Source organism: Podarcis raffonei, chromosome 2 (assembly GCF_027172205.1).
Source record: "Podarcis raffonei isolate rPodRaf1 chromosome 2, rPodRaf1.pri, whole genome shotgun sequence".
Taxonomy (NCBI): domain Eukaryota; kingdom Metazoa; phylum Chordata; class Lepidosauria; order Squamata; family Lacertidae; genus Podarcis; species Podarcis raffonei.
Window position 1 is genome coordinate 98,926,074 of NC_070603.1, and position 23,258 is coordinate 98,949,331.

The 23,258-nt window shown below is 43.1% G+C and overlaps 1 protein-coding gene across 2 annotated transcripts in view; it reads right to left on the bottom strand.

Moving 5' to 3' along the window:
* The window catches only part of TAFA1 (TAFA chemokine like family member 1), a 346,559-nt gene extending 324,053 nt beyond the window's left edge, over window positions 1-22,506 (bottom strand). Inside the window, exons 1-2 of one of the 2 annotated variants that reach the window (XM_053378251.1) lie at window positions 21,644-22,506; window positions 19,011-19,131 (exon numbers count right to left, since the gene is read on the bottom strand). In XM_053378251.1, coding sequence (XP_053234226.1) covers window positions 19,011-19,122 — 112 coding nt within the window. In that variant the 5' untranslated portion in view covers window positions 19,123-19,131; window positions 21,644-22,506. The remainder of the gene's footprint in view (window positions 1-19,010; window positions 19,132-21,643) is intronic. The other variant, XM_053378250.1, reaches the window with a different exon arrangement.
* Window positions 22,507-23,258: the final 752 nt, after the last annotated feature.

Consider the following 23,258-nt stretch of genomic DNA (forward strand, 5'->3'; position numbering starts at 1 on the left):
GGAAATGATCTATAATGAAATGAAAAAGGTATTTAAATATACCTTCCTGAAGAAACCAGAGGCCTTTCTCCTGGGCATGGTCGGCCAATTGGTGCCCAAGAAGGACAGAACTTTCTTTATGTATGCAACAACAGCAGCAAGAATACTCATTGCGAAGTATTGGAAGACACAAGATCTACCCACCTTGGAAGAATGGCAGATGAAAGTGATAGACTATATGGAATTGGTGGAAATGACTGGCAGAATCCGCGACCAGGGAGAAGAGTTGGTGGAAGAAAATTGGAAGAAATTTAAAGACTATCTGCAGAAACACTGTAAAATTAATGAATGTTAATATGATGCAAGATTGAAATGAGATGGTTTTAGTAACAAAATTAAAAGAATATATCAAAGGATTGATAATTAGATGAAAATATGATGTTTAACATGTCAAGATTTATAATAAGGATAAAAACAAAGAGGGAAAGGATTTGCTGAATTAACTATGTGAACTGGAATACAAAAAAGGGAGGTGTGAGGAGGTCAGGAAACGAGTAATTGAAATATAAGACATGAAAAGTTTGATTTGTTTTTAATTGGTTTTTTATTTTTTACATATTTTGTATTTTTTCTGTATTTTTGTATCTTTTTTCTTTGTCTTTTTTATTTTTCTTTTCTTATATTGTAATTTTCTTTGTTTGTAAAATCTCAATAAATATCTTTAAAAAAAACAAAAAAAAACAAAGTGCAGAAGATTATTCAGGCCAAAGATTTTGTAGGGCTGCAGCAATCCACTGTCTAGAGAGTTTGGTAAGTTTAAAAATATATACTAAAGAGAACTTGGCTTCTTAATCCACCTCATTGCATTTGACCCTGCGGAAAAGGTGAAGCCCCGAATTGCCCCTGTGCAAAACAATCCTCATTCTGTGGTTAGTAATACTGTTGCACTTACACCATTATACTCTCCCAGCAGGATCAAAGCCAAGGGAAAGCTGAAAGGTAAAACACATCAGCAAAGCATTCTTATTCAAGCACAACGAGATAATTGCAAAGGTTAATCCAATAATGACGGAAGGATAATTGCTTTTGTGTATAGTAAAAATTCTCAAATGGGGTTCAAATTCCATTTATCCAAAGATGGTGTCACTCAATTGCAACATTTAGATAGACGCTACACAATGGGAAAGTGCTCTGTAATAGGAATTTTGAGGGGAGAGGACTGAGTGGCAGCTGAGTCCTTTTGAAATACTCAGCACTGAGGAAGGATGCCAGTTACCAGTACTGGACAAAATTCTCTCTCTCACACACACACATAAGCACATACCGTTTCACCAGACTGCTCACCCCCTGCAAATGAAGGGTGATCGTTGGTGCTTGCAGAGGTGTTGCAAGCCCTGACAATCAGCTGATCACCAGCACTTGAAAAAGCAATGAGCTGTAGGGAGTGAACAAGTCTGTAAGGTGCCTGCAGACCCCACTTTAAGTAGGGAGATGCACCTCTACCTGCCTCACCCCTGCACATGCCATCAGTCATGAGGTGGGTGTAGCTTGGCTAAAAGGGCCCCACAGGCCACATGGGGAGGCCTTGTGAGCCCAATTACACCCAGAATCCCGAGGTCCCCCAGTGCTACACTCTATGGTTCTGGAGGAAAACAGTGAAGAGCAACAGGCAGCTTCCTTCGTCCGCCACACTTCCTAGAAAGCCCTTTCGAGACTACTTTGCTAAGTGGGCCTTCTAGGAAGCTGAGGGACAGAGAAACTGGCTTGCAGCTGCTGTGTACAAAGCAAAAGCCAGTGCTTAAAAGGCAAAAAGGCACCACTCAGCCACCTCATAGGAGTTAAAGCAATTTCCTCCCCACACTCCCACCTGAAAATATCTTCAAAGTTCTCACGCTGAGCTCATTTTTTCACATGCAATTGCTTTTTACCTGCCCACCACAAAACATTGGGGGCTGGGGGAATGACGACAACACTAACAGCACTAACATTTCTGCCAAAATATAAGAAGGTAGCCATGTGTTTGCAGGCCAGACCCTTCAGTTTAAACTTTGGACTCCCGCTGAATTCAAAGGCAATGGTAACCCAGTTTAAAATCCTCTCCCCCTTAGAATGTAACAAATGAAACTTGTTGAGATGGAGCAATTAATAGGGACCTGGATCGCTTCCCTGTGGCTTCTCTTATGCTTCCTTCTGGTTATGGTTTGTGAGACTATACATGATATGCTGGGCCATTAATCTAAGCTCAGTATGTTCGTGTCCTTTTAGAATACAGTGGTACCTTGGGTTACATATGCTTCAGGTTACAGACTCCGCTAACCCAGAAATAGTACCTCGGGTTAAAAACTTTGCTTCAGGATGAGAACAGAAATCATGCTCTGGCAGCGCAGCAGCAGCAGGAGGCCCCATTAGCTAAAGTGGTGCTTCAGGTTAAGAACAGTTTCAGGTTAAGAATGGACCTCTGGAACGAATTAAGTACTTAACCCGAGGTACCACTGTACATGTAGCTTTGGCTCTTAAAAATCTCCCCCAAAACACAGCTGCTTGTGGCCTGCCATTCCCAGAAAAGCTTCTGAATGGCAATGTGAGACTCACCTGGACAGTATATTAAGAAGAATATTATATTCTTTAAGAAGCTCTTTCATTGCTGCAGAGAAGCTGCTGATAGCAAGATGACTACAGTCACTAAGTCTCAAGCCCTTCAGATGGTGCAGGGAACACAAATAGAGCTGAGAACAAGCCCACTGTTTTTTATGAATGTGTGAGGTGGGGAGGGGGAGACACCTAGGGAATTACCGGTATTCTACATTCCCTAATGGCCACCACTTAAGGGGATGTCTGATGGTGACACAAACACAATTTCTCTCTAAGCAGAGGTCATTCTTCATTATGAATCATAGAATCATAGAGTTGGAAGAGACCACAAGGGCCATCGAGTCCAACCCCCTGCCAAGCAGGAAACACCACCAGAGCACTCCTGACATATGGTTGTCAAGCCTCTGCTTAAAGACCTCCAAAGAAGGAGACTCCACCACACTCCTTGGCAGCAAATTCCACTGTCAAACAGCTCTTACTGTCAGGAAGTTCTTCCTAATGTTTAGGTGGAATCTTCTTTCCTGCAGTTTGGATCCATTGCTCCGTGTCCGCTTCTCTGGAGCAGCAGAAAACAACCTTTCTCTGATACAGCTTGCAAGGGTCTTTTCTCTTCTCTTAAAATAATGGAGCCCTTTATACTAAATACAGGTTTTTGTAGAGCCAAAAAATAATAATCAAATTGTTGGGAGGAAGTCTCTCCCACCCACCCCCGCAAGACATGCTGAAGTTCATTAATTTGTTTTTGTTAATTTCCAAATTAGCATCCAGCGCCGTACATAACTTTTGTCTCCTGCTGTCATCAAGGCATTCACACGCCTTAATCCATGACAAATGGCTTCATTTGATCCATAACTGATTTCTCTGCCTGCTAACTAGAAAGAGAAAGCAGAGGAGGGCAGGCAGAGATGGGGTTGGGTGAGGAGAGAGGGTGAGGGAACCATGAAATAACTTCTATTTATTGGAAACAAAACAGGGGAAATGGTATTTGTTTGGGCAGCTTCTTGGAGAATGTGATGGCTTTTAACCCAAGAGAGGGCAATTTCCAACACACCATGAAGATAAACCACATCCCTCTACCCACCTCCAAAAGCTCATGCAAAACCACGGTAAAGACTTGAAGTGGTTTGATGGAAATGATTCCAAAGTTTGACTTGGGCTAATACTGAAATTAAAACCCAGGGATTTTCCTTGAAAATAGAGGTGCTTTCTGCAGATTCGTTATCACACTCTCCAAGTCAGAAACATTAGTTATCAATATGCTTGCAGGTACATTTTAAAGTGCTGCTTATTAGCTACCAAGTCCCAAATGGCTTAGCTCCAGGGTACCTAAACTACTGCATCCTCCCTTATGATCCAGTCTATACCCAAATATATGATGAAGAGGCCCTTCCTGTGTCCTGATGTCAGTGGATCTTTCTGCAGCCACAGCTCACATGATAAAATAATTACTGTTTTCTTTTTCTTTGAACGTTGTTAACCATCTTAAGTGCTGTTCTGGTAAGACAAAACGTGAGCTATAAAATATCCTAATAAGTGCATAATAATATGTCATATCTAAAAAGATTATGAACCAGCCACAATAGTCAGTCTGGACTCTGATCTGGGGCTTCAGACAACACCTTCCTCAAACTGAAACATATTCTAGGCTTTATCTCCTTCCATTTATGATTGGATTTTTTAAAATGGAAACAACTGTTTTTTGCAGGCATACCAGTCTCCCTCCAGAGTGGATAAAGCTTGCCAAATTGCAGGCTAGTGGGTCCAGGAGCATTGATGCTAGGCACCTTTCTAAAGTTTGTTTTGTTAAAAAAAAAGAACCGCCAATAACGATTTAATTTTGGTGTGTGATTTGATGAAATTTGCAGGCAACCCCACTCTTTCTGAAGGTAAGACACATGCCAAATTTCAGAAGGGTTCACTACAGTGATTTTCCCCCAAGGGTGGATTTAAAAAGGAGTCACTTAATCTCCCCATATGTTTTATAGGACATTGGTCTGAAAATTGATTATATGAGATCGATACTACTGCCAAAGAAATCTGCCAAAATGCAGGCAAATAAGTCCAGGGGTTTTTGTGCTAGGCACCTTAAGAATTGATTTTTAGTGGAAATAACTAAAAGGGATTTGCTTTCTGGGTAAAATCATTCCTTCTGATTCTAACCTTGACCTATGAGTCAGAATAGAGCTGTCTCTCAGCCAAATTCCCACTTTGGTGTTCTTCCTTCCTTTCTCCATCATCCCAACTTGGCCTTGTGGCAGACACTTGGTTGAAGTATTATTTTATATCTAGGTTGCAAAGACACCACAAAGTGTTTCATGGGTATCCACTTCAACTTGTGTCACTTTGCACAGCTCTTGCTTCATGTCTGACAAGCCAAAAGTCCTTCCATGTGACCCCTGTTACACCTTGGGAGCTGGGATTCATCCAAATCTGATCAACCCCCCTAATGTCTAATTAATCTGCAAATTTTGGAATATCCATCAGATATCAGAACAAGAGCTTTTTATTTTCTAAAAAAAGGAACAAAAATCCAATGGGTATATAGCCAAAGAGCTCTGGTGGCAAAGATCACAATTTCCAGTCCTTTCAAACCACAATCAATTTTTGATTGATTGTTGCAGCTAAGGTTATATATTGCTTAATCTATACATAAAATAGATTAATACATAAAATGTAGGAACACAGGAAAGTATAGGAAAACTGTAGGAACAATAGGAACTGTTTGCCAGACTTTTTGGGAGCAATCCAACTCAAATTATACCAGGCTGAGTAGGGTTTGGAATAAGCTCATAAGGTCTATGCTGACAGAAGTTCTCCGTCCCAGACATGTCCCAAACAGGGCATTCTGGCAGAATGGTCAAGCTAAGACAGGACAGTGGGAGACTGTTTACCAAACTTCATTCAGCTCAGTCACATGACCTAGCAATGCAGTGGAAGTTACATTGGTCTAAGAAGAGCCTGCTGGATCAGGCCAATGGTCCATCTAGTCCAGCCTCCTGTTCTCAAAGTGACCAACCAGATGCCTGTGGGAAACCTGTAAGTAGGACCTGAACACAAGAGCAATCTCTCTTCTTGCAGTGTCCAGCAACTGGTATTCAGAAGCATTGCTGCAGAAACAGAGCATCACCAACGACACTGTTTTAAATACCAGTTTTCCCTCTGCCAGGCCAGCAATAGCCACGATCCTAACTGGAGTTTAGAATATGGGTAAGGGACGCAGGTGGCACTGTGGGTTAAACCACAGAGCCTAGGACTTGCCGATCAGAAGGTCGGCGGTTCAAATCCCCACGGCGGGGTGAGCTCCCGTTGCTCAGTCCCTGTTCCTGCCAACCTAGCAGTTCAAAAGCACGTCAAAGTGCAAGTAGATAAATAGGGAAGGTAAATGGCGTTTCCGTGCGCTGCTCTGGTTTGCCAGAAGCGGCTTAGTCATGCTGGCCACATGACCCGGAAGCTGTATACTGGCTCCCTCGGCCAATAAATCGAGATGAGCGCCGCAACCCCAGAGTCGGTCATGCCTGGACCTAATGGTCAGGGGTCCCTTTACCTTTACCTAAGTTACACCAGAATAATTTAAATACAGTGACTTCCTTCAGTTTGGGTTGCTCTGCCCATCTATCTAACTCACTATCAACAACTCTGGCTGGCAGTGCTGTAACAACAACAACAACAACATATTTCCTATACCCTACCCATCTGACTGGCTGCTCCAGCCACTCTGGAAAGCTTCCAACAAAAATACAGGAAAACAACAACATCAAACGTTAAAAGCTTCCCAATGTCTTCAGATGTCTAGGAAAAAAATCAGGCAGAGGTCTTTCCCATTCCACCTGCTACCTGGAAATGGAGTGAGCTGAACCTGGCAGCTTCTTCATGCAAACTGTTGCTCTAGCACTGTGCGCTGCTCCCTCCTAGAAATTCCGGGCACACAATGTGTTGGGTTCAGTGTCTGTGGCAGGTCACTGCCCCAAGCAGGTTGCAATCTCGATTTTGACAGTCAGGGAGACAACTAAGGCAGGGCAAGGCATTAGGGCAAAACCTCCGTGTTGATTTTGTTCTTACAATTCTCAAATGGTCAGGGGATCCTAAAGGAGAGGCAAGGCTAAAAATAAATCAGACTGAATGCACAGTGGACTATGTGACAGCATATCCCAAGCAAGTTTGCTCCCAATCTCTACAGAAGCTGCAAGCATTTTTCATATACAAACACTGCAACCATCCAGACTGCTTTTCCCTGCCTGATTGTCTTCTGGAAAGGATATGCCTGCTGGCATGTCTATGTATGCATTGATGCACAAGATGTCTCACTCAGAAGGGATATATCTGCCACCACTGCTTCTGCACTATTCCCTGGCACAGTAAATGAATAGGAAATCTCCCCTCTTTTTCTTGAGGTGTAGCATTCCACACTTTCCATTTCCTAGACATATGTACAGGAAGAAAGACAGGCAGATTAAGGAGAAGTTGGAGATGCAGGGTTTAACCCCAGCCCAAGATCTGCTGGGGTGAGCATGTGAGGATCCAGAAGATCTCTAGCTCAGACAACTGATTCCTGGCACAACTTAGGCTACACTGTCATACCTCATCTCAGCTCAACTGGTGCTATGTTGCCTGAGCTAGGGCCAGCAGATCTTATGCCTGCATAAACCCTGAAAAATGGGCAGGCCAGGGGAGTGATGGGAGCAGGAGCAGGTAAGGGATGGCGGCTTATGCTGGATCCTAAGTCAGTTCAGCTTAATCACATGACCTGGCAACCCAGCAGAACATACACTGGCAGAAAGGGTAATGGTTATAGTGACCTGAGAGGCCAGGGTTTGAATCCCCACTCAACCATGAAGCTCGCTGGGCGACCTTGGGCTAGTCACTTTCACTCAGCCTAACCTACCTCACAGGGTTGGTGTGAGACTAAAACGGGGAGGGGAGAACCATTTATACCACATTGAGCTCCTTGAAGGAGAAGGTGCTATATAGACAAGACATAAGTAAATAAGTCAAACTTAGCAGTGGGGACAGGGAGGAGGTCAGGATTACATCCTAAATGGTCAGTAGGGCAGAGGGGTTTAGTGTTTTAGGACGATGACCCAAACAACCTAGCAACTCAGATCTAGAGTTCCTCACATTTGAATGTTTTGTGACCCCAGTCTCTTCAGGCGAATAATGTTGCTGCTATTTAAGATGTGATAATAGGATTCTCTCCCATGTAGCCACAGATATAATCCTTGGCTAAAATCTGCCAGAGTCATTCCATGGTCAATCAATGTAGTTACACATAAATAAGATTACTTGGCTTTCTCGCTTTTATTCAACAGTATGCTTCCTTTCTGCAAATATAACAGGATGTCAGAAATATTTTAGAGACTGCAGGGGAAAGATGCTGATCTCATTTAATCCGCAGTAACTTCAAAAGAGGGTCTAAAGATCTTTTCCCTTGCTCAAATTTAGACTCAAGATACATGAGACAAACACTGAATCCAAAGAAGCCATTGAAGTCAGAAATGGGAAGACATTTGCACATGTTTTGAAAGAGCTGCCACCATCTAGATAGATCAAGATGCTCGGGCCTCACTCACAGTCAGCGGCATCAAAACTGTGAGGATAGTTTGATACATATTAATTGTGTGTTCTAATAGCAAACTCGAAAGCTGAGCTATGGTGGCTATGCAGCCAAATCAGGTTGAATGAGAAATAAGAGCAACATGGGTTCCTCCATGCTGGCGGTGGGGGGTAACCGAAGACGTAGCAGTGGTGAAAGGGGGAATTGATAAGGAAAAAAGGCAGTGTGGCATAGTGGTTGGATTGTTGCTCTAGGACAGAGCTTTCCAAACTTATCAGGTTGGTGACACACTTTTTAGACATGCATCATTTCACAACACAGTAATTCAGCTATACAGTGGTACCTTGAGTTACAAACACCTCAGGTTACAAACGCTTCAGGTTACAAACTCCCCCCAACACTTGGGAGGAGATCTGGGGGTTGCAAACTCTGCTAAGAGTTACCTCGAGTTGAGAACTTTGCCCCAGGAAGAGAATGGAAATCGGCAGCAAGAGGCCCCATTAGCAAAAGCATGCCTCTAGCTAAGAACAGTTTCAGGTTAAGAACAGACCTCCGGAACGAATTAAGTTTGTAACCAGAGGTACCACTGTACTAGCAAGCTGGAAGTTCAACTAACCTCTTTCCAGCCCTAGGAGGAGCATGGGGAGCGTTCGCACAACAAACCTACACACTGCAGCTGACACACTAATGTGTCGCGACACACGGTTTGGAAAGCTGCGCTCTAGGATCTGGGAGGCCAAGGTTCAAATCCCTGCTCAGACATGGAACTCACTGGGTGACCTTGAGCCAATCAGAGTCTCTCTGCCTAGCCTACCTCATAGGGTTGTTGTCAGGATCAAATTGGCAGGAAGAGAACTGCCCTAGGGCTGCCATACTCCCAGGTTTTCCAAGGCACATCCGGGAATTGGACTGTGAAAATAATATCTGGGTGGATTTTTGCCAAATCTGCAAAACGCCCGGAAAAACCCAGGCATATGGCAGCTAGGACAATTTTCTAAGAAAAATGCTGTAAAAATAAACAAAAAACAAAAAAAGCCCAAAGACTTTTTTTGTAGGGGGAGACCTTGGAGAAAAGGTAGAATATAATTATGATAAATGATAGGTAGGTAGGTAGGTAGGTAGGTAGGTAGGTAGGTAGATGATGATAGATAGATAGATGATAGATAGATAGATGATAGATAGATAGATATAAATGATAGATAGATGATAGATAGATAAATGATAGATAGATGATAGATAGATAGATAGATAGATAGATAGATAGATAGATAGATAGATAGATATAGATAGATGATAGATAGATAGATGATAGATGATTGAAAGATAGATAGATAGATAGATAGATAGATAGATAGATAGATGATAGATAGATAGATATAGATAGATGATAGATAGATAGATAGATAGATAGATAGATAGATGATAGATGATAGATGATAGATGATAGATAGATAGATAGATAGATAGATAGATAGATAGATAGATAGATAGATATAGATAGATGATAGATAGATAGATGATAGATAGATGATTGAAAGATAGATAGATGATAGATAGATAGATAGATAGATAGATAGATAGATAGATAGATGATAGATAGATAGATATAGATAGATGATAGATAGATAGATAGATAGATAGATAGATAGATAGATAGATGATAGATAGATGATAGAGATACATAGATAGATAAGCTTAAGGTGGAAACCCCACCTTAAATTTAAAAAAATAAAAAATCAGTGAAGAGACTTTATTTACATCTTTAAGCATGAACAGTGTGCAGAAGGAATACAATGATCTATTTATCTATTATTTTAGGTATTCTTACTATTGTGGGATATTTGTGGGTGCAGCATACCCTCTTTGGAGGGGTACTGAAGAAATGGTAAATTTTACATTGTTTTACTATGAGTAACAAACTGCATTTAAAAATGTTAGCATCTCCAGGCATTTACTTCTGCGAATTCTGATAAAGTATACCATCCTTTGATGTCTCTGTAAATTTCTGGAAGCTATTTCTTGACTTCATTGGTAGTCAAGGCCACCAAGGAGATATTGAAAGCCACAAGGTTTAGAATGTCACCATCTCATTAACTTGATCTGTCCCTCATATTGAGTAGTAGAGTGACCAGTGAGGCCGGAGTTTAGCCAGGTTACAACAAGAGGTATCTTAAAGGCTGAGTTCAGATGCCACAATCCTGATCCTGGACCTGCATCTGATTTGCAGGGAGCTCTCAAACCATAGTTTCCCAGAAGATGGCACAGGAAACTAGGAAATAGTTACTGAAACTGGATGTGTGAGGGGAAGGAAGGAAGGAACTGCACGGATGTGTGGCTCATTCCTGGTCCAATAAAACATCAGATTAGGATAATTACATCTGAATTCAAGTCTTTAGTACAGGAATTCAGTATGACACTAAGAAAGCATGCCTGACTGGTTAGAGCATGGTCCTGATGACTCCAAGGTTGCCGGTTTGACTGCTGTCCATTGGACCTAACCCTAAGTTAACTATAGTCTAACTTCGTTGAGAAATATGGGGAAACTCCCACATTTGACTGGTTTAGGAGCCCAGCTGCACATCCAGATGAGATGTCCTTCTCTACTCAGTGATTCTGCAGAAAGTGGAACAGAGGGGGAGTTCCCTGCAGCTGGGGAGCCATTGTCCGGCAAATAGCAGGGGGAGAGAAGCAAGATGGAGTGCAGGCAGCCTTCACCAGCCTGGTGTTCTCCAGATGTTGCTGCACTACAGTTCCCATCAGTGTGCATGCTGGCTGGGGATGATGGGAGCTGCCGTCCAACATCTGGTGCCCACTAAACTGGCAAAGGCTGAGCTGGTGAAACATTGGGAAGAGAATCTAGGGCATTGGCTGGTTTTCCACACACCCAATGTTCTCCTGTATGGAATGAAGAGCCCATTTCCTTATACAGAGGATAGGTAGCCCATTAAGACACTATGGGTGGTATTCAACTGAATTCTTGCTCGAGTACAAGGATTAGTGCTGGTGCAATGGGATTTCTCTCCTCTTCTCCCCACCACAACATCCCCCAAACTGCTCTAGAGGGTTGGAGGGAACCCAGAACAAATATCAGGTGCGCACAGGTAGAGGAGAGTGGGAGAATGTTCCCTTGTTGCAGTGATGGGATGTTCACTTTCATGCTACGTTGAAGACAACCCTTTATTTCAATCTTGGAAAGAATACTCCAGAGCTGCGTCCCATTAACCCTTTTCATTTCCCCCTCAGTTTATAGGCCTCCAATGCTCCAAAAATGTACTCCATGCTCTGCTGCCACTTTGTTTACTATTTTACTCGCATTCCTCCCCAAGGTCCCTCTGGACCAAACTCAAAAAAAGTAGATCCAATGTACACTGCAGCCCAAGTGTGCGGCAGCTCTCTGCCCAAAGCACATTAAGGAGTCTCCGGCACTGTTTTAATGCTAAACTAAGTTTGGCTCCAGAGAATGACTCTGTTTATAGCATTTGAAGTTAGGGGAAGATGTGAAATCCCAGAAGAAGGCAGAAACCTTGCTCTTAGCGAATCTCAGTTTCATGACAGGCTGGAAAGGGAAACATTAAAAATGGGGGAGGGGGGGCAACAAAAACCATAACACTAAAACTGAAGGAGGAGAAAAGATCAAACCATCCTGGTAACTAAAAGGAAGAAGTTATACGTGTCTTGAGAGGAAATACACCCAGTGATCCCTTCTAGTGCACGGTATGAGATGCAGGTGGCACTGTGGGTTAAACCATAGAGCCTAGGACTTGCCGATCAGAAGGTCGGCGACGGGGTGAGCTCCCGTTGCTCGGTCCCTGCTCCTGCCAACCTAGCAGTTCGAAAGCATGTCAAAGTGCAAGTAGATAAATAGGTACCGCTCCGGCGGGAAGGTAAACGACGTTTCTGTGCGCTGCTCTGGTTCGCCAGAAGCAGCTTAGTCATGCTGGCCTCATGACCCAGAAGCTGTACGCCGGCTCCCTTGGCCAATAAAGCGAGATGAGCGCCGCAATCCCAGAGTCAGCCACGACTGGACCTAATGGTCAGGGGTCCCTTTACCTTTACCTTTATTAAACAATGGTTTATTAAGCTTATTAAACCATGGCTTTGTGTTATGCTGTCACATAAGCCAGTGACCAGGAAAATGGGGAGGAAGAGCCCAAGAGGCATCAGCACCTATAGGGTGTTGATGGACCCTGATAAGCCACTTCAAGCACAGCAGCTGGCCAGGATTGCTGGTGTCACCAGATTCTGCCTTTCATTCAATTTTGGCCTGCCCAATTTTGTTCTGGCTCCAGACTTAGCTGGAGCAAATCAAAGATCCATCTAGAACATTACATTGCTTCCGACAGGAACCAACCAGATGTCTGAAGGAAGCTCAAAGGGACATCACAAAGGAATAGTCTTGTCTGCTCTCCCCCAGCAGCTAGTATTCAGACGTATGCTGGTTCCAAAGCTGGAAGTCGCCTCCAGCCAATGTGATAACTATTTGTTGAATATTCCAATCTCCTTTTTTCAAGCCATCTAAGGAAGTGGCCTTTACCACACACTGAGTGAATTCGATGATATGTCATGTAAACTAGAGACATACAAATCCATCAGTTTTGGTTTCTTTTGCTTTCTCACTTTGCCATCATAATTTCCCCCCAATTTCTGCAGGAGTTTGTGATTTCTTTGTTTGTTTGTTTTTAATCTGCATGGAAACTTGTACACGTTTTGAGGGGAATTTATCCTAATCTGCCATTTTTTGTGCATGATTTTACCAATACATCCAGTGTAGAAAGCTGTTTTCCCCGATATAATGCATTTTTGAATGTCATTTCCCCATAAGACATGCTTCTTTGTACACAAAATGCAGAGAAATGTGAATTTCAAAGGATAGCCACATACTGGTTTATGTAGCAGTTTGGGAAACATGAATTGGGTAGGTCTGCATTAAGATTTTATGATGCAAACTTAATGTATTGCTCCCCCATCCACAATACACACAATCTCGCTCCCCCCACCACAAAATAACTGTCAAGCTTCTGCCTCTGATTTAGTTCTGCTCCTGGTACCCACTGCCAGGACACCAGTATTTTTGACATCACAGGTGAACAATTTGGAGCTATAGTCAGGTTTAAAGGTAAATTTGGGTTCTGAGATGTTATCCTTGTGATACTTCAAAACTGTTTGTGAAATGTCTTGTTACTCTATTTGGGACTGAAGCGAAGGAATTAAAGTCATTTGTCCTAGTTTATTCATTTTTAGTGAGTAGCAGGCTCACATTCCCCTTCATGTTCCTTGCCCTTTTATTTCTAACATCCCTTGGTAGTTGTCACTCCTTGTAGATTTGCCTTTCTACTTGAAGCTTTACATGCTTGCTGTGTAGCATTGCACATATCTTCAGCAGAATCATTCTCGTTTTCCACACACACCTTTTCCCCCTGTATTAGAAAGCCTTTGTACGGCCATGATGATTTCACACTTTAAAAATACAATGACTCTGGGTCCATTGCAGTTTTGCAACTTTGTGTTCTCAAGCATCCAACCCACTCACTTCTAGGGCTCTGGAGGAGTTGGTTGAAACCTGCAGAGCCTCTCTAGCAGTTCAGATGAACTATTTGTGAAATGAATCCATGAGGAACCCAAGACAGACATGGGGAAATGATTTACCAGGCATCAGAATATCCAGATCGGTTCTGGTAAATAGAGGCCACTGGAAGGGATTGGGTTGAAACCTGAATTGCAAATACTCCGATGTGTGACTAAAATGCAATACATAAACAATACAAAAATGTAAATATGTTGCACTTAATTGTAAGAGCTAATTCACACAGTCCAAATCAGTTCCACAAACCATCTTCAGCCTCTTATTTAACCAGGAGAACATTCTGTATGTGAAGTGGAGAATTCCCACAATTGCACCAGGAGGTTTCACCTTGTGCGTTGGGATTTTAGAGTATGCTCTATTCATGTTGCTTGTTATTATTTATTAAATTTCTTTGCCACCCTTCATCCAAGGATCACAGGGTGGTTTACAATATAAAAACACAAAAATACATAATGTAGTAGCAACCGAAGAAATACCCCCCATCACCACACCAAGTTTATCACTCTACAGCCTACAGGTGACTCAGCCTATTTCCAGCCTATCTTACTTTCAAATGGGTTCACTCCTAAATCCATTTCTTCTCATTTCTGCATAAATACGCCATTTTCACTTGACAACTCACATTTCATTATATAGTTAAATGTGTGGTTTCTCTCAAAACGTATTTTCTCTTGAGAACCTACATTTCTGGATACATTATAGTGTGTGTGTGTGTGTGTGTGTGTGTGTGTGTGTGTGTGTAACTGATAAGTGCACCACAACATTCAAAGTGCAAAATCTGATTGAGATCTACATTCTAATCCTCGCATCAGTTTGGGAGGTTTGGATCGGGGCACTTCATTTCAGAAATGACGAAGACTCAATTCATCAAACACACCTATTTTATAGTAAGATTGATGCCTACGCTGGATGTCTCACAGTTCTTGTTAGGATTGCTTACACCAAGCTTGTAAAGAGTCACTTTCTATCCCTTCCTGGGCTCTTAAATGATGCGACAACAACTGGTTGAACATCACAATGCACCACCTTCCAAATTGACCTTTATGATGTGTTCCATCTCCATGCCATGCTGAAGTGGCACCGGTGTGCAGGAGAGGACAAGAAAGAGGAAAATGCTATAGCCACCTGGACAAAGAATGCCCAAGAAAACTCAATTCACATGAGTTCATATTTGTTTGGGGCCCTTTTCAGATCACTAGTAACATTCTAATCTGGAACCTCTAGAGCAGGCACATCCAACTCTCTAGAGACTGCTATCTACTCCGAGTATAATAAAACTGGCATTGATCTACCAATTGTCATTGTTGTTGAGCTTTCTTTAGGGGGTGAGACCAGAGTTGCTGAGCTTTTTTGGGGTGGAGAGGCCAGAGTTCTTGAGCTTTTGGGGGGAAATAATGGCCAGCGTTGTGGAGCTTTCTTTTAGGAAGGGTTGGCACAAGTTGTTGAGCTTCTTTTAGGGGGGTGACAAGAGTTATTAAGCTTTTTGGGGTGAAGATTGCATAAAATCACTAGCACAAAATTCTGCTGCCCTCTATCCTTCCCACACTCTGACACCGACGCAGGGAATTCAACCTTTCTAAGCAGTGACGGTGCCAGCGATGGAACACAGCGCCAGGGGCACAGCACAGCATGCTCACTCATAGGAAACCAGCCGATCACTTTTTTATCTCCTGCGATCAACCAGGAGCACCCCGACAATCTACCGGTCAATCGCGGCCGACCGGTTGGACATTGCTGTTCTAGAGCATATGATTCATGTCAGAGATGCCTTACAGTGGTGCAGTCCTGGGGCAGTTAACACCTGTGCTGCCATACTCTCTCTCCGCACCACCCCAAAAAAGTTTTGAGTTGCATCCGACAAAGTGTCCCATTGGTGCAAGGACTTCAGCTTATGCAAAAGAACTTCCTCATCTCCCCATGCAACCCCCAGATCTCCTCCCAAGCGTTGGGGGGAGTTACCTGAACATATGAATGTGGGGGTAGGAGAGGGAAGTTCTGCTAGAGAGGGAAGTGGCTGGATGGGACAATGTGGTTGGATACAACCCATAATCATTTGCATTTATAGCTTCAAGGCAGGGGCAGCAGTCAAGGTGAAGAAACTAGTCCAGGCACAAAACAAGGCAATAGTTAAGGAAATCAAATCACACTCCACATGACAGTCATGGCCATAGAGAAACATGTGTGACATCATAACAGCATTGGCAGGGCATCAGTCAGTGGCATCCTGGGATTCCCTGGACAAGGGCCACATGTCTTTGTACTTTTAAACCTAACAAAAAAAGCATTTAAACTCACCATATTCCCCATGTTCTTAGTTTCAAAATCACCAACCTAGCCATCCACTTGGAGAAATGGTTTCTCTATGCAGCTCTATTTAAAGCCAAATTCAAGAGCAATAGATTAAGTCCACTAAATCATGTGATATTTAAAATGCTGCACACTGTGGTCTTTAAAGGAGATCTTCCATTTATCAAGTCAAGGAGGTGGAAGACATAGTGAGACTTGTCTTCCTTAATTTCCCCGCGCTCTTGTCAAGCTTTTAAAAATTATTTGGAAGGCCTCTTACAAATTAAAGACCCCCACCAAGAATTATGGACTGAACCGCCATAAAGTGCTTGGAGATTGTGATAGTTGGGGTGGAGGTATGCTAGACAATTAATTACAGTTGTGTGTGTTTTCACCTTATTAAAAATAGAAAAGGCCTTCTAGTACAACAGTTTGAAATTAGAAAATTATGCATCAATTCATCTTCTCCAGTTTTTATTCACTCTTCCCCCCCCCCCCTTGATGCAGTGTTTTAATCTTCCTTAAACAGTGGCTAACTCAAAGTGGCTAACTCAAAGTAAATGATGCATTCCTAATAATATAAATATGAAAAATAGCAATCGCTTGAGGACTGCAGCTGAATATATTAAAAACTCTCCTCATTTTCATCATTAACACATTTCCATTTCCTTTTTCTTCATGTTGTGCAACACTCCCCAAACACCACCACTTGCATTCTCAAAGAAGACGACAAATTCACAGATTAGATAGATATAGATAGATAGATAGATAGATAGATAGATAGATAGATAGATATAGATAGATAGATAGAATTTCTGTATTGTGACAAAAGAAATCTCATAAGAACCTCTAACTCTGTCTTCCTAAAGGACTCTCAGTGTATCTTCTCCTATCCAGACATGGAACAACCTGAATCAATGGTGAGCATTTCCATCAAATTCCACTCATCTGTCAACGTAGTGGCTTATTTCTTGAGAGACTGAAATTGGCTGCCTAGGCTCAGAAGACCATCAATCTTACTCATGTAGGGTGCAGGCTGCCTGCCTCAGAAAGTCTCGCAAGAGGGAAAGCTCTGCTGTTCCTAAGCAGGTGATGAGGCAGCTGTAAAGCCTTCACTCTGTATCACAGCCCCTGTGAAAGATATGTCATATTTCCCATTTCCCCCAATACTTTGTATGCACCCCATGCCGTGCTCTTCTAGCTTCATAAAGGAGGTGATTTTTCAAGCTTAGGCAAATGCTGCCAGCCACCGGAAGGTCTATCCCTCTTTCCTTTCTTTTTTTCTCATCATGTCACTTGTTTCAACTGATTGTGCAAAAATGAGATTGCATTTTCCCTTTGACTATTTATACACACAGTGGCTTGTTTGTCCATTGTGCTGCCATTGGTAGCAGATAGCTGCCACCTTTCTGTTTCAGTGGGCGCTTTGTTTCTTTCTCTTGATGGCTCTGAGAGAAAGACATGCATACCAGTTGTCCTACCTGCCTCCGATCAATTACAATGACAGTTAGTGAAGCAATCGATTGCGCACCCTAGAGCAAAATGTATATGAAATCCACAACACACAGAATGGCATGGGTATATAAGACATAAGAGTAGAACTGTGCTCCTGTGCAACTCTGATTCAAGGGCTGTATCTAGAGGAAGCTATCAATGAGCAATTTCACCGCAATACTTTTGGGCAAACCTTCCCTTTCGTTTCTAAGATTCTTAAGCTATTACTTCCAGGTCTGAAGGATGCTTTTCCTCACCCACATCAGATTGAATAAAGACGTTGACACCTATTGGAGCCAAAAGTGATATTCTCAAAATCTGCAGAGCATGATTACCCATCATCACTACACACATTTCACTTTTGAAACTCTAAGAGAGAGAAAAGGGGGGTGGGAAGCTCACCACATCCTATGAGCAGTGGCCAGTTCTTCAGCCTTCTCATATTGCATTGTATGCACATGGATCATTTCCTGGACAGTAAGCCCATGAAGCAAGTTCCAAATGAATGGTCAGCTTTGAAATATTACATTGTTGATTTCCATCTGAGGAATGTCAATGCGATGCAATGCCTTGGACTCAATCTTACCTTAATCAATTTCTATTACCGACACCAAAATCCTCTTTTTTTGCACCTTTCAGCCATGGAGCATCCTTGGAAACATGACATGCTTTACCACCAGAAATACCGTTCACCTTAGCATACGTTCACCACGATCACAAATAGCAGCGTTCGACAAAAATGCAGGCCATGTCGCAGCATCGTTTACACTTGGCATAACCATCCCAGGAACAATAAGTGGTTACATAAGGCTTGAATTAAGGGGCTTCCTGGAGACATGGCTTAGGTTGCAATCCTAAACACGTTTACCAGGGCATAAGCATCACCGAATACAGGGGGACATACTTCTGAGTAAAAGGGCTGAGATTGTGCTGCAACATTGCCAAGCAGGTCTCCCCACATTCTAGAATTCACCCTGCATGTGGCAGTAAAGGATAATGCATAGTTATTGGTAGGTGGGTGTTTTGAGTTTTTTGTCTCCATCCACAGATGTAAGAGAAAATAAGTTACTAAAATAGGCATGTGATTATCTGTCCTTTTCTCATCTGAATGCAAACATTGGGCCCCCTGTCTTTTCTTTTCCTTGCAGGGAGGGGAGACTTGTGCCTCAATTCGCAAATGCACAGGAAATAAAAGTGCTCAAAGTTATATAACTGCATGGTTTCTCCACAGGAGAAAGAAATCTTATTCTCTTACCACACAGTGTAAAAAGAATCTACAGTATAATCTAAAGAGCTTTCCCATGCCAATTTGAGGAAACTGACAGAAACACACACCCCTCCCCCCAAAAAATAGGTTGTGATTTTCCACGGCAGGAGAGCAAATATTTGGTTGAATCCATTGTCATGCAAGGAAGCAGCTCGTAGAATGTCAGGGGTGGAACAGATTAATCCCCATTGCATCAATATACAGTATAGGCTCACACATGAGGCTGCACAGAGCAGCATCTTTGTAACTGGTCCTACCTGGTCTGTGCAGAGGATGCTGCTGGAAGGTGTGGTGAAGTGAGCCCTGACAGAGCAGCATGGCACAGGCACTTATCCACAAATACAGGACCCAGGACATTGCAGAGACCATGGCCGTTCTCTAAAGGAAATAGTAGACAACAATTAGCACCCACTGCAAGTGAATCCACATTCTGCTTCCATTCGGATGCTATGTGCAACTGAACCATGTTGGAAGGAAGGTAGGGGGGGGATGTTTCCCCACCTCAATCCCCCCCCCTTTCCTCCAGACTGCCAGTTGTCATGTGACAAAGGAGTGCGTCCAAAGGAATGCAAGGAAGCTGCCTGCTTCGAGATTAACTTTTAATAATTCAGGGGCATAAATGAAAGCAGTGCTAAAAGAAGCCCAAGGTTAACAGGAAACCAAGGTGCAGCTGATGGAGGAGGTCTGAGCCTACCAAAGCTCATGTCACGACGGATGTGTTAGTTCCATGGGACAGTCTTAAGGCAGGAGCTAAGAAATCCACGCTTCATTTCATTCTTTAATTGCACTTTCAAGGTGTGATCAGAAACACTCTAGGCAAGTATATCTCCAATGAGTAACTCTGTTTCGTGATATGGGCGCGCAAAGCATGCAAGCAAATCGCTTGGGAGTACAAGATTTTCGAGAGTGAACCCATCCTGCAAAATAGCAACAACGTGGGATGTAGTGGGTGCCATTGCAGGGTGCCATTCACGCCTTCCTAGTCAATGGAAATGGACCAGGAAAACTGGGCGTTGTAGCTGAAACATGCTACTGCCAAATCTCACAGCATTAAGGTGCCTGTGCAATCACAGAGAGATTAATATAGATGAGCCCTCTCAGAACTTCATAAAGCACATTGTAAATAGTAACTTGACATCCCGTGCCAAGACACATTTCAAGCAAGCTCTGCCTTGACAATCTGGCAAGTCTAATCTCTCTCCGGCAGGGGCTGCATTGTTTTTAACTTCTAAGGCCATTAATTTTTAATTGCAGTGTTGTCTGCTAAGCAAAGTAATTGTTTCTCAGAACTCTGTTCTATCTGTCCATACACACACAGCTTCCTTTTCTTTTGTGTCTCGTCGAAAGAAAACTTGTAGGACTAGACTGAATTTCCTGAGTAATGGAGGAAGGGTGGAGGACTGATCTATTCAGAAATCAATTTGTATCGAAAATAGAAAGGAATCCTCATTACCAAAGCAAGAGATCTCTCTCTGCTAGGGCGACATACGCCATCACTTGATACCTCTCTGGCACTGGGCATTTCCACACACACACACAGACACCTTGTAAAGTTTACAAGTTTAACAGCCTCTCCTCTAAGCCTTCAAGGATTGCCAGATTTCCAAGGCTTGGTTATGCTATGCTCCATCCAGTTCTTTTTAACAACACCTTCTGCTGCATTCCACATTGCCAAATTAATCAAACTTCAGGCATGCTCCTTAGTCAGCCAATGACAAGATGGCATTTTCTATCTAATAATCCAATCAGATGAACATCTTTTTTTTTTCCCAGAGGAAGGGAGAAAAGACATTCAAGCTCAAATAAACCTCTTTTATCTCTCATGCAGAACAACTCATACACACACACACACATTTGAAGGTTGGGCTTACGAGTATTAAAAAAAACCCCAGAAGTGATGTGTCCTCACGGTTGGTTAACAATTGAAATCACTGCCAGTGGCAGATCAGTCACGGAGTACAAGTGTCAAGTGCAAGACATGGACATCATTGTTCTTTTTTTTTTTTTTGAATTTTTAGGCATGTTCTTTGTAAGAGGCTCTTTTTGAGGGGGGAAATGGGGAGGGAGGAAGCTGAATGGATCAAACACAAGTTTCCAGCTCCAAAAGAGAAGCATAATTAACAACCAAATTGCAAAACATAATTTTCACCAGCGGGATGCCCTTTTACTCTCTGCTCTGTGTTTCTGATGTACTCACCCAGCACATATATATAATTAGTTGTTTCCTTCTCCCTGCTGTTTACTTTTGGCTTACCTCCCCCCCCCCTTTTATTTCCTTAAACCTCAGCAACAAAAGCACCACACACAGCCAGCCCTTCCCTTCCAAGCCCCTCACAAATGCACTTCTGGGTGGATTTCAAAGAGATGGGTGCCCCTCCCTCTTTTCGTTTGGGATATATATATATATATGAATGGTGTGTGTGTGTGAGTGTGTGATGCAATCAGCAAATACATTTAAAGGGGAAAAGAGGCTTCCCTCTCCACTGGAGCTGATCTTCCAAGCAGAGTAGTCTTTTAAACAGCAGAGAAAGACAGGGGAAAAAACTTCTCCTGCTGATCTCTTCACATTCTCTCTCTTTTCAGGCAGCATTTCTAGAGTGAGGACTTTTCAACCCCCCCCCCCCCAGCGTTCACCATCCATCTTCAAACAACATTATTGGTATGAACTTTTCTCCAGAGCCAACATTTCCCTTTGCTAACATTTCTTCACTGGGTTTGATTATCTGACCCTCTCTCTCTCTCTCTCTCTCTCTCTCTCTCTCTCTCTCATATCCGAATAACAACAACAACAATTATTATTATTATTAATACTGATACATATAGGTATATTTATTTGACATTCGTTCGGCGGGAGGATCCCGAGAAGTCCTCCGAGCAGCTCTGTCCTTACCTGAGGATTCCAACCCTAAGCACAGTGCCCGGTTCGCGTTCATTGGAAAGACTGGACACTTTCCCCCAAAAAATCCATCTGCACCACAACACGGGATCGTGCAGTTTCGCCCGGCAATCTTCGACAGCAGCCTTTCTTGAGGACGCACGAAAACGAAACCCGGGATTGGTTTGTATCTCGGTGTCCTCGTTGGCAATCCTATTCCAAGAGTAAGGAAGACATCTAGGCTCTCTCGCTCTCTCCCTGTCTCTCTCTCTCTCTATCTCCCAGGCTGTCAGAAAAGTAGCCAAGCTTTGAGAGGTGGAAAGCCTGTCATTTTCACCTTTAAATCATCTCGGAGCGACACCTTCTGCTCGATGAGACCTTTCAAGTGATCTTGAGATAATTCGCAGGCTTCCAGGGCACTTAGAGAGGAGGATCGGTGGATGTTTAATGACACGCCAGCCCACCCCTCTCTCTCCTTTTTTACCTCCACCCTCTCTCCCCTTTCCTATATATATATATGTATCTCTCTCTCCCCAATGCACTCAGAGCGGAGTAAGAGCAGATGTACGTAGGAAAAGCGCAGATCGCCTATACAGCGCGGTGTAAGTACCGAAGAGTCTATTTCAATGCATCCCCCGGCTGGGGGGAAAGTATCACATGTCTTTAAAGGGACACGGCCCCTCTTCTGGCAGACGGGAGCCTCAGGCTGACTCACCTGCCCTGCCCAGCCCAGCCCTCCTCCTGGAACGCCTGCGGAAGGAAGGTGTTTGGGAACACCGGGAGGGTCCCTAAGTCTGGCTGCCACCCTAATCTCTGCAAGTCTCTCTTCTTCCTCCTCCTCCTCCTGCTCCACCGCCACCAAAGAGAAGGGAGGAGTTTTGAATCCGATCGAGATTGGGCAGGGAAGCACCTACAGTCCAATGTGGGAAGACAACTTTTCTTCTTCTTCTTCTTCTTTAAGCAAAGGCGGGTACCCAAAATAGTCATCAGATGCGGGGGTGTCATTCATATATATACGGAGCCTTTTTCGGTATTGCAGGGAAGGCTCAGAATTTTCGCTTAGCAATGCTGACCATCTTCTGAAAAACTGCACGAACAAACCTTTTTCTTTTTTTTCGTTTTTGGCGGATCTTAAAAAATATATGGGTTTTGCTGTGGCATAAAAGCATATTTTTGAGAGTGCTGGAACCTGCCTGTGGTGGATAGATTGTACCAGCATCGGATGAAGATGAAGGAGACTCTAGTCTAGTCCATGAGGGCTAGAAACCTGCTAAGTCTTTTAAAGGAGGCAAGGTTACAACCTCTGCAAGGAAAAGGCAGTGGTAGCTCACAGGGCCAGGATGAATCCCCAGCATCCCCACATAGGATTGGGAGGGGCACCTGTAGGCAAAGCTGAGCTAGGTAGACTGAGGGTCTGACTCAGCGTAAGGAAACTTTCTACCTACCTAAGTTGTCATGAATGTCCAAAAACTCTGACTTCTGCTGGAAGACTGGTATTAATTTGCTGGAGAGATAATGCCATGGCCCCCTTCCATCAATCGATAGAAGACGTGGCAACTGTAGCAAAATATGAAGAGATTTCTTTTAGATGTAAATTGTAAATTTGGAATACATTCATAAAAAGTATAAT